The sequence below is a fragment of the Pseudonaja textilis genome, chromosome 4 (assembly GCF_049901715.1).
Source record: "Pseudonaja textilis isolate UNSWEBS1 chromosome 4, rPseTex1.2, whole genome shotgun sequence".
Classification (NCBI taxonomy): Eukaryota; Metazoa; Chordata; class Lepidosauria; order Squamata; family Elapidae; genus Pseudonaja; species Pseudonaja textilis.
Window position 1 is genome coordinate 21764126 of NC_141993.1, and position 12823 is coordinate 21776948.

The following is a 12823-nucleotide window of genomic DNA, read 5'->3' on the forward strand; positions in this document are numbered from 1 at the left end:
GTTAACTATTCTGCACAAAATTGGAACAAATCAGGTCAAGAATGAAATTCAGGAATATAGAGAGAAAAATGTACTATTTCTGCAGGGTGTCTGTCTTGCTTATTGTTAATTGTTTTCTATCTTGTCATCTTTGATTATCATGTTAAAGTATGGATTGTCAATCTATGCTACACTGAAGGCAATTTGTCAGGTTGATTGTTTTTTCAATATTTTTAACAATTCCGTAGTGATTGTTCACATACAAGGAAATCATATGAATTAAACTGGAGGGATCCATTACTGTCATTCTTGTACTCTGTATCTCCAGATGATATGGGCCCCTTTCTGTTTTTTTTTTTTAAATGCATAGCCTTAAAAATTAACATCACAATCTTTTGTTATATATTGCAAAATCCACAGCGCCAAATTAATTGCTAAAATTTGAAAGCTACTGTGCTTTCCAACTGCATTAAGCATGCTGGCAGTTTTCTCAAGACCTTAAATAAAGGCTGGTTGTTTTGAATCAGAAATTATCCTTTTTCCATTATTGTATTAAAATTCAGGTTGCTCACAATTGGCTTCTGTAGTGAATATATTGTATAAATCAAATAGGTATTTTGCTGTGGTCTGAGGTTTTTGTTCATATAGCATGGGGCTAGAGTTGTCAACCTCCCCTTGCTTTTTAAGTTTGTTATAGAAATAATTGTTAATTACCAAATTATCCTAAACCTGCTATGATCAGAGTCTTAGTTACTGATGGAAATAATAAAAGTTTATCTCTCATATTTTGGTTAAAAGCAGGGAACTGGAAATAGGCTTTTATTTTCCAATATCTCCCTCCAATTCAAAAGAAAAATTGCTATTCCAGCCATTTATGCTGATTACAGTTTTCTCCTGAATATCATTGTTAGTCCAGATATCTAATGTTATCATTAAAATAGTCTTGATCTATATATATATATATTATTATCCCTTTGGTAATGTAATTATCATTTTGTTTTATTTTGAAGACAAAGGACCCACTGCTCCATCTGTTTCTAAATGACTACAATACATTTTTCACTGTGACTCAAACTGGAATAGCCCGCTACCTCACCTTACTTCAGCCAGTTGACAGAGAATTTCAGCAGTTATACACATTTTCGGTAAGTGATGGGGATTTTAAGAGTTTTGTCAGAATGACACTGGTAATCTTGTCAACTATTGCAAAAGCTAAGCAATTGAAATTTAATTTGGCAGACATCTTAGGAAAACTGTTAGAATTTCATAGAATTGAACAAGCTATGGAACATAAAACAATAAAATGATCAGACCTTGCACAACATATTAAATAGCAACACTCTAAGTAAAGTTAAAACTAACAAAACTATATACAAGTTTAGCTAATGGGTCTCTAGTTGATCTGGTGAAGTGTTTAATACACGTTCAGCCATACAATTGGAAAGGTAAGAAATTTAGGCTTGACCAACTCATTGGACTTCCTGAGAAACACTTGGAATGTTTTCACAACAAAATTAAAAACAAATGAAAAAAAAATAGGACCATGGGATTCCCAACAGATAGCTGTCCAAATTCTGCTTGAAACTATGCAGTGAAATCTATCTACCTTTAATTTAAACCATCTCTTCTAGTCTTGGCTCATGGCAAATGATTAATTGTTGCCCCTGCACAAGTGATGTGTGTTTATCTCCAGGAATTTTTTGGTCATTTACTGAATGTAGCCCTCATGCTTCAAACCAAAAAATTGTAAGAAATACTGGAACACTTCAGAGTGTGGATATTGGGTATATCTTATAGATTTTTGACTGCAAATCATGAAAATAAGTACATACCATTGTATAGAAGTCTTCTGTTTTTACACAATGACAGTATACACCCTCCTGTATCTGTTGGCTATATTGTGAACGTGAAAGAAATATACAAAAACATGAAGATATTGTTGAAGCACATTCAGTACACCAAATACAACTGGAATGGCATGGAGATCTAAAAGTAATTGCTGTGCTGCTTGAAATACAGCTCAGTTACACCAAGTGATGTTGTTGCATGTGTAAATAGGACAGCCATGCAAGAGGCTCACAATAGATTAAACAGGAATAGACACTCTGAAAGAATTTGGTTCTACGTTAGAAAAACATGGCATATAAACTACTTGTTGATCTGGCAAAGATATTTTTTGACTCATAAAATTCAGACTAATGAAAAAAAATTGTGAAAGTGATGAACAAGGAAAATGAAGACTTTCATTATTTGAGACTGATATTTCCAAGAATAACTGATGCCAAGATTAAGGAAAGCATTTTTGTTGGTCCACAGAACAGATACATCATCAATGACAAGTGGTTCGAAGATCTGTTAGTGGAGCCAGAGAAAACCACCTGGAAAGCATTCAAGGATGTTCTTGAAAATTTTCTTGGCAACAACAGAGCATCAAACTACATTCAGCTGGTTGATAAAACTTGTTACAGCATGAAGTGCAAGATGTCACTGAAGATTCATTTTCTGCATTCATACTTGGACTCCCCTTCCCCCCCCATAACCTAGCTGCAGTCAGTGATAAACATGGACATTGCCACAATGGGAAAATAGCATCAGGGTAGCTGGAATTCATCAATACTGGCTGACTATTGTTGGACACTGCAGTGAGATGCATTTGACACTGAATGCAACTGAAAATCAGCAGCAAAACACTTTTAACCCTGTTGAATTCATGCAGTATGTCCAAACTTTATGCTGTTAAGGTACATTATAGTCATTAGAAGTTAATTTCATATTTCCCAAGATTCCTACATGATACAGTCATTCTGAAATTATGTTTATGTTCCATTTGAAGGGATCTATCATAAGCACCAAACATTTTTCAGGAAGCAAAACATTTTGATTAAAAATGGTTGGTGACTAGGATTAAGGACAAAGAGAAAGTTCACTCAACTGCACTCAGTTTTTCTAATATGACAGCTTTGCCTCTTGAATAAGGTACAACAACTCACCAGTAAAGGGAGTCCTTACTTAGCGACCACAATTGGGATCTGCAAATCATGTAACTACAATGGATTTATGGCATCAATTCTCTCTTGGTCATTTTCACTGCAGTTGTTAATAATCATGACTTGCAAGTTTTTTTTCTGCCTTCTCCATTCGTTCTTCTTGTCATAAGCTGATTGGGAAGTACACAAATAGCAGTCACATGTACTTCAGTTGCAATGCGCCCAAATGGTAATCACATGGCCACAGGAATTGCAACATTTATAAATGATTTTATAAACAAGGCATGAAGCTGTTGGGCTTTTTCAAATTTCCCATCCTTGAAATTACCATTGCTGCTAATTACTTTATGTTTGAAGCATTTTTACTTTCATTTACAGTATTATATTTTAAATTGTCAATTGTTGAAAAGAATTGTTAATTGTTAATAAAAACCTCTTATGTAGGTTTTATTCCTGGTAGTTTGGTCTAGAAAGCTAGAAAGCAGGAGATTGTGAATTCAAGTCCTGCCTAGAAATGAATACCTGATAGGTCACTTTTAAGCTAGTCACTCTCAGCCCAACCCACCTCATACGGGTTTTGGTTGTAGGAGAAGATAGGTGCTTCCTTGAGTTATTTGTAAAAACATTAAAAGTGGGATATAAATTAAATAAATAAATAGTTATGTGCCTTTTTATCAATGTCTTGATAAAATTCTAGCCTTTAGGTACTGTTTTTTCTAGATAATGTTTGTGCTTTCGAATGTTGTAGCTTGCTATGCTTATTTTTTTAAGAAGCCAACTATTTAATTTGCTGGGTAGTGATACTAATAAGCAATATATACAACTTTATGTAACTGCAGTCTTTGGAAGGTGAAAAATACAATGAAACTATGTTCCTTGGATTAAAACAAAGAAACAAAATGTTAATCCTCACTTTTGAATATTTTATCTACATTTAATTAATCATTTGAAATTTGTTAGAATTATTTTTCAGCAGAGATTTTTTTACACATTAGACAGGGGAAATGGTACTAATCTAAAATTATCCTTGAATCCCTATAGACTTTGTTCGTAAATTCAGTTGAATATGAACCCAAAATATAGTTTAATTCCAGACTAAGTGAAACCAACCTTAATTTTATTAAAATCAATCAGATCTAAAATTAGTCATTTGAAATAGGAATTAAGCATTCACCATCCATAATGGGATCTTTAAAGAATATCATAACATAATCATTTTAATTTTAAATAACTTTGTTAAAGGCCAATGATTTATTTTAGATGCAATTTTGTATGAAATGTATTTTATGCATATGAAATACATGCTTAGAGATGGGTTCAAAGGAATTGGTTTCTTAAGTGTTCAAACTAGTTAGTAATTTAGTAATAACAACAAGAAGCAGAATTTTTTATATACATATCGATCACATCTATTTCTTCATGTCTGTTTATTCTGAAGATTACAGCTTCCGATGGGGTACAAGAAAGTTTGCCAGTCACGGTCAATATTTTTGTGCTTGATGCAAATGATAATTCTCCGACCTTCTCAAACATATCATATAATGTGAAGATCTACACAGACATGAGACCAGGAGAAAGTGTTATCAAGGTAATAGAACAGTTTCTTTTGTTAGCATTTTCAGCCATTTTTTAAATAAAAATAATAAGACACTTGAAAATAAATCTGTGTTATGGAACAAAGGGAGTTATGATATAACAAGAGAGGGAGAGAATAAAATCCAAATGCAATTATTATTGCTGTAAAGATCGGAAGTAATTTCTTTATATTCTGTCTTTTCTCATTTTTTCTTTTTTTCCCCTTATTTTTCTTCTTTTTGCATTGCTTTGTTCTTTTCCCACTACTTTTCTTTTTTATTCACCTGTTTGTTTTTTATAACTTTTATTAATTTTCTATTGTTTACATTTGTTAGTGCTTAATAAACATCATGTTGTCTGGGTAGTTAATTGGCTTAACAATACAGATTACATTCTTAATCTCCACCCCCTTTTTCCAACCACTAAATTCCATGTTTGATAATATTCCTTGTCTTCTTTCTGTTTAATTTTCAATGTAAGTCTATCCATTTCTACACAATCTAGTATCTTCCTAATTATTTCTTTGTCTTGTGGTGTTTCTTCATTTTTCCAATATTTTGCAAATATAATACTCACTGCTGTGAAGATGTGCAATATTAAATATATAGTTTTCTTATCAAGTTTTTTTTCTGGTATTATGCCTAATAAAAATAGTTCAGGTTTAAAATCTACATGTTTCCCTATCATCTTTTCTAACCATGTATGTATTTTTGCCCAAAATTTTCTTGCTTTAACACCAGTCTACCATATATGATAAAATGTGCCCGTTTTGGGGTTACATTTCCAACATTTGCTGGTCATATTTTTTTCTTTACATGTTTTGTTCTGCAAAAGTATTTTATTAAAAAATAATTTAAAAAATGAAAATAAGTTTGCGTAGGAGAAATTAACTGTTTTTAGGATTATAATCTCTGTTACTTGCTAGAATTTTCTAGAAACCTGGGCACCTACTAGAAAGTCAAATACACTTACAATAGGATAGAGTTGCTAATTAAATAGACTCATGTTTGATGAGAGACAAACTAATTACTCCTTCACTGTTAAGCTGGTGTTGAAAAAATATTCCATTGCCAATATTACTAGGGTTATTTAGATAACTGATAAAAAAGGTTACATTTTTAGCCCCAAAGGGAAAAGAAATATAATATTGTGTGTGCATGAAGAATAAAGACTGTTATGTACATACAAAGGACAAGCATAGGAAACAGTGTGAGAAAAGGTTGTGTTTCTTGCTGTTGCTGAGAGGAATAATAATTTAATTTACAGATGAATTTCATTTGGTCTAGAACAGGGGTGTCAAACTCATGGCCCATGGGCCTGATACATCACATGCTGGCCATGCCCACCCCTGGTTTAGCAAATGGGGAAAATGTCATGATATGTCATGTGATGACAAAGTGATGCCATGTGTTTGACACCCCTGGTCAAGAATAACAGTTGCTTCAAACCAAAGTTGTAATATTAACAAAATAATTGCCACATTCCCTGTATAGTTCTGAATGTTAAACAAGATTAGAAAAGAAGGAAAAATAAGAAATAGCAAAAGAAGTGAAAACTAGGAAAGAAAAAAGAAAAGTAGATTTAGATTACACCAATATCATTCATAATACCTCTAAATATCTTTTAAAGTCACCATTGCTTCTCTAGATTCATACACCAATTCATACACTGATTTTTCTTCTTCAGATTATCTCCTTTTGTTGAGTTTGTCAACTACATCCAACCATTAAACTTAATGTTTCCTCTCAATCTATTCACTCTTTCCTCCTTAATTTTTTTAAAAAAACAATCATTTCTTTCATTCTTTCCTTTGAAAAGACCAAATGTTGTCCACTTTTTTCTACCAGCATTTAGTCTTAAAATATATCCATCTATTTTCACATCTTTCCCCAAACATTCTGTCAATCTCTGCTAATTCTGCTATTTGATCTGTGTTTTGACTTTTTTATATAACTTATATCCAGGGGTGGGATTCTACCAGTTCGCACCTATTCGCTAGAACCGGTTGTTAACATTTTAAGAATTTTGGAGAACCATTTGTTAGAAGAAATTACTGGCCTAATCCTGTAAGGAAGGCAGAAAGAAAACATTCTGGTGTTGCTTACAGAAACTGCCCCTCCGTTAACCCTTATTACATTCTTGGCAGGACTAGACTTCCTGTCTCAGGAACTTCTCTGGAGTTTTTTTTCCCCTCCTTTGCTGGTACTTTGCTTGTGTGGAGTGACCATTCAAAGTTACAATGGCACTGAAAAAAGTGACTTATGACCATTTTTCACACTTACGACTATTGCAGCATCACCAGTCATGAGAGGTCAGGCAAAGAGATGCATGCCTTGATATGAGTGATGTTGAATTGACCACACCCAACTAGTCACATGACCACCAAGCCATGCCCACCAACTAAGCCACACCCACAGAACTGGTTCTTAAAAAAATTGAATCCCACCCCTGCTTGCATCTATTCACTACATTTATCCTAAAAGGCTGTTGCTAGCTGAATGTAACTAAAACCAAATTATTGCTGAATTTTCCTTAACAAAATGTATTAAAAGGGTAGAAGACAAGGTTTCTGAATTCTAAGTAACTGTAGTGTCTTTTCTTCAGAATCCAATAAGCCATCTTGAATAATTGCTGCAGTAGAAACCTGAGATATAAATCAAATGAATATATAAAAAAAACACTAGATTTCTCACACTAGATTTTGACAAAGGTTGTCAGCTGTCACAAATAATGGATGTCCAAATGTTTTCAGAATACGCATAGTGCTTCATAGCAATGGCCTGAATTTCACACAGTCTTCACATACTTCAGACAGATGTAAAATATGCATAGTGTTCTCTTCATTTAAAAAAAAGAGCAAAATTCAGTTGATCTGACACAAAGTTTTCAATGTCAATGGAGATTCTCAGTCATTGAGGTCATAGTTGTCCCAAAAATGTTTTCTCCAAAAGGCAACTGGACTTTCTTGTTTTTCTTTCAAGGTGTTTTGCTTCTCATCCAAGAAGCTTCTTCAACTCTGACTGGATGGTAGGGAATGAAAGGATGTATACTCCTTGTAAACAGATAGTCATTTGCATTCTTTTAGAGAGTCGTTGAGGCTACTTGGAGATTTATCTGTGTCCTCATGGTAGTAGTGCCAATGGGTGTAGAGCCTTCTTGGAACTTCTAAAAGGACTGTGTTGTAGACCAGAAATAGATGACTTCATATCCCTCCACTTCTGTTGAGAGAGGGCAGTTCAATTTTGATATAGATGGTCTCTTTCAAATCAGCAGTCCTCTCTATCCAAAATGTGGACAGCAGTTCCAGCTGTCTGCAAAGAATATAAATCCTTCTATTCCCAACCCAACATCTTCAAAGAAAAAGAAGAAAGTGCAGTTACCTTTTGAAAAAAACACCTTTGAGTTTTCAAAGTCAAGTTGTGACAAACAGAATGCACAGAATTAGGTTTTACAAATTCTGGTTGTATTTATATTATCTTCAGTCTCATGGCCTTCTCAAGTGTGTAAAGACTGGATGTACCTTTCAAGGAAGACCATGTTTTAATACCATGTGGACACAAATGCTCAGTCCTAATTGCACAGTGGCCAGTTTCACAGAAAGAATTCTTCTTACATACATAACCATGCTAAAGAAATGTGCTTTGACCTTATAAAAACCATTCTTGGAGTATCTAAATTCTCCAGTTCTTATATGTTGTTGTTTTTGTCCAAAACTCCATGACTTTTTAGGCTTCACATGATATTTATTGAGAGGGTCTTCAATTTTATGAGGCACTTGGGAAGACTTGCCTCTTGATAACAATGGAAAAGTACTTAATGAAATAGTCACATACTTAATCTTTTGATCATAAAAATATATCTTCATCCTCATTCTTTTAACACTGTATTCATTCTGTTCTCCTGTTTAAATATATAACAAATCCAGATGTGTTGTCACAGATTTCTCAAGGTTTCTTTCATGCCTTTTTATTTTATTTATTTTTATTTATCAAATTTAGAAACTACCTGTCTCCCTCACAGAGGAACTCTGGATGCTGTACAAACAAATTTCTGTCCCTACTTTTTCCGCCATCCTTACTAGTGGTCAAGAGAGAGAAAAAATGAATTCTATAGCCATCCCACATCAAATTGAGTCTGAATGAATAATAGATGCAGTTTATAAATATTGCAGATCAATAAATAATCTTTTGCTCCATATTAAGTGTAAGGCTGAGACCACAAACAAATGAAGAATCCATCTGCAGCAGCTATATACATTTTGTGGATGGCAGACCACAATAATTTATTAATCCAAAGGTGTCAGCCACAGTGTTCCATGGCAATTTTCACAACACAATTCAAATAGCTAAAATAAATATATGCTAATAGCGAATGACTCTGAGAAATGGTCTTATTGAAGTGTAGTAGCTGGAAAGCAGAACTGCCTAAGCAAAACAACTGCAAGTTTCAATTTATATCAGCAGGAAATAATCACGTTAGGCATTTGGGAATGAGACCAATTTGCCCAAACTTTTTAGTTCAAGACAGATATTGAACTACAAGAGTCAAGATTTCTTATTAGCTTTTCCATGTTTTGGCCAAAAATATCTCTGGTAATGAGAGCTCTGTTCAGCTGAACTAACCTTTGTTTAAAAATGACAGTAACAAATGAAATGTGGCTTTACTATAAAAGACACAGTATTGTTAAAGACAGGATGCAATGTAAGTTTCCTAGAGCTTTCTTTTTGCATGAAGCAAATCGGGCTTTCCTTGAGCGGTAAGCGAACAGATCCATCACTGTCAAATTGTGAGTACTGCTTATTTTTAGGGAAGAAAATGACTGCTCCTGTATGAGATATACAGACAGAGCAGAAAGGATCCTTGTTTTAACTGCTTTTAGAGATTCAGGAATGTCCAGGATCATATAAAACATTGCCTATCTACCAGAGACACTTGCAGTTCCTATATTCAGAATTGTAGAGCGGTATGACAGTTCTGTGATTTTAATGCTCCCTTTCATACACCCTTTTGTCCCCTCCAAATGTTATTCAGATAACTTCGCATTTCAAGGCATGCTCGTTTGTAAATTTAATTAACTTTGTTAATTTTGGTAGTTGTGATTCTACCAGTTTTCCTTTTCATGTTGTCAAAATAAAACTTGGCCTGGTTCCTAGTGTGTAATTAAATGGTTAGGACTGGGGGGTTTTTTGTGTGAAAGGCTTTGATTTATCTTCTTCTTCCCATCCCCTGAACTGGAAAAGGCCTATTATAACACTTTTCAAAGAAGCCTCCAATCTTTATTAGTAGCATTAATTTAGGAGATCAGCAACTATGTGCAGTTCAACAAAGGAATGTTTACATGATTAAAATAATAGTTTCACAGTTTTAGCAAGAAAAAGGCATCTAAAGCGGTACTTTAAGACCGTAGCTGATGCTGTCAGCCATTCAAAAGATGAGTTTATATTTTGAAGGAAGTCCTACTGTGCTTAATTGGTTTTACTCCTTAGTAAATGAGTTTACTGCTGCATCTTTAAAGTAATTATTCTCAATAGAAACCACAGCATGCCTGTGGCTGTTAATCATTCAGGCATAGCTTACATACAGAAGCCATGGGGAAAAAAATCCCACCCATCATTGTCCTCTCAAACAAGAAAAGGCAGGCCTATTTGATGAACAGGTTGCTGCGCGTTAATTTAACTCCTGAGATGTTTCAGTTCTGAATGACTGGCCCAAGCTGGATTGTGTTCCTCTGAGACAATTATTGCTGTTGGTGGCATTATTGACTAGTCACTGGTGAATTTTTTGCAGTTATATCCATTTTTTGCAATTGTCTCCATCCTTTCAACTCATTGTACTCCAATGCTTATGAAAATAATGGTACACTTCAGAGCAAAATGGGATGTGATACAGTAAGCTTTTCAATCTGCTTTACTTTTTAATTTTTAATTACCTAATTTTTTTTTCATATTTAGCTGCCTTAAATGCCTCCAGATTTTTAAAATAGTAATGTAAAATGGTAATAAATGCTGATGTCCTGGGGTGAAGACATCCCTAGATATAACTCAATAATCTCCTGGTTAACTATTTTTTTTTCCTTTTCTTATAACAGTGTTCCTTAACCTTGGCTACTTGAAGAAGGGTGGACTTCAACTCCCAGAATTTGTCAGCCAGCATGACTGACTGAGGAATTCTGGGAGTTGAAGTCCACCCATCATCAAGTGGCCAAGGTTGAGAAGCACTGCTTTATATTCTTAGTTTATATTCTAGGATACAGTTTTTATATCATTTAGTAACACCTGATTGTTTAGGTCTGATATCATAGGATATAGCATAAGCTCCCTCTGATGTATTTTCTTGTGGTAAACCAACAATAAACCTAGAATGTTGATTCTTTTCAATTGCAGCTTACTGCCATGGATGCTGATGAAGGTCCAAATGGACAGATTAAATATGAAATCTTGGCTGGTGACCAGGGAGACTTCATAATTAATGATAAAACAGGCCTTATCACCATTGCACCAGGAATTACACTGGTAGTAGGTCGGTCCTACGCCCTCACTGTCAAAGCATCTGACAGGGCTCCACTGGCACAGAAAAGGTAAGTAATCAGTAACTGTGACAGGGATTGGAGTCTTAGTGGACAACCAGTTAAATATGAGCCAGCAGTGTGTGGCGGCAGCCAAAAAAGCCAATGCAATCCTAGTCAAGATCAAATAAGCTACTAATACCACTCTATAAAGCCTTAGTAAGACCACGCCTAGAATACTGCATCCAATTTTGGTCACCATATTATAAAAAAGTTGAGACTCTAGAAAAAGTGCAAAGAAGAGCAACCAGGATGATTAGGAGACTGGAGACTAAAACATATGAAGAACAGTTACAGAAACTGAGCATGGATAGTCTAGTGAAGGGGAGACATGATAGCAGTATTCCAATATTTGAAGGGCTACCACAGAGAGGTTGGGCACCCTATTTCCAAGGCATCTAAAGGCCAAACATGGCATAATGGATAGAAACTGATCAAGAAGAGATTCAACCTAGAAATAAGGAGAATTTTTCTGATAGTGAAAACTATCAACCAATGGAACATCTTGCCCTTGGAAGTTGTGAGAGCTTCATCACTGGAGGCTTTCAAGAAGAGATCGGACTGCCATCTGTTAGAAATGGTGTAGGGACTCCTGCTTGGGTGGGAGGTTGGACTAGATGATCTACAAGGTCCCTTCCAACTCTTTTAATCTGAAGTCATACCTGACTTTATTGCTTTAGCTATCCAAGCTGAAAAATTAGCTTTTCAACTCTATGAAGAATTATGACGTCAATGTGAATAATATTTTGCTGGTCAGTAATTTTACTGTTTGTGTATATTTATTTATTTATATGCCATATTTCTGAACTATCCATCTTCATCAAAGAGGGAGTTTGGATGGTGTGCAACAAAATGTTATATAAAAATAAGATGATAGAGTTAGCATTTTAGAATTTGTAAAATTATAAAAAAGATTGAGGAAGAAAACATAATTAAACCCTGTTAAAAAAGATTAGTTTACAATACCGAAAGGAGGGCTCTCATGAACAGCAATTAACCCCACAACTACATATTCTTTTGGGTTCCCCATGGAGAACCATGTTTTAACTCTTTCTCCAAAGGCCAGGAGAGTGGGTGCCCACTTCACCTCTGGGGAGAGAATATTCCATAGTGTGGGGGCAACAACAGAGATAGCTTTCTTTCTAAACTCCACCAGAGTTCTTTACTTGGTGAGGTCTACAACATACCTTCTCTGCATGACCGAGTGGATGTGATGCGATGGAACTGATTTATTAAGTGGATGAAAAGCTGTAGGAGGGGACCATTTATGGAAATAGATGGCGATACGTCACATATGGAGTGGGATGGAATTTTCTATTCTATCTAGGTTATGATTAGGGAGAAGGTTTTCATTTTTAAAAGTTAACTCTACATTGTATTTTATACTAACAGGGTTTTTCTATTTTTTACACCTCAAGATAATAAGAATTTTTGCTGCTCTTTTTTTTGGCAACTATATTATTAAAATTTGACAATACAATCAGAATGGGTTGTGGAGGCTGAAACTGCCCCTCATGCTGCAAAATACCCTGTTGTAAAAGAATAGTAATCCCAAATATTAGTCCTGGTGAGCTGACTTCTTTAAAAGAAGCACATCTACTACTCCTCTACCCATTGTATTTATTTATTTATTTGAATCCCATCTTTATTATTTCTACAAATAACACAAGGCAGTGAACATATCCACCACACCTTCCTCCTCCTATTTTCTCCACCA

The 12823-nt window shown here is 34.7% G+C and overlaps 1 protein-coding gene across 10 annotated transcripts in view; it reads left to right on the forward strand.

Moving 5' to 3' along the window:
* PCDH15 (protocadherin related 15) overlaps positions 1-12823 on the forward strand; it is a 579778-nt gene that overhangs the window by 346350 nt on the left and 220605 nt on the right. For all 10 annotated transcript variants that reach the window (XM_087932347.1, XM_087932353.1, XM_087932355.1 and 7 more), the window contains 3 exons: positions 990-1124; positions 4405-4554; positions 10925-11118. In XM_087932347.1, coding sequence (XP_087788473.1) covers positions 990-1124; positions 4405-4554; positions 10925-11118 — 479 coding nt within the window. The remainder of the gene's footprint in view (positions 1-989; positions 1125-4404; positions 4555-10924; positions 11119-12823) is intronic.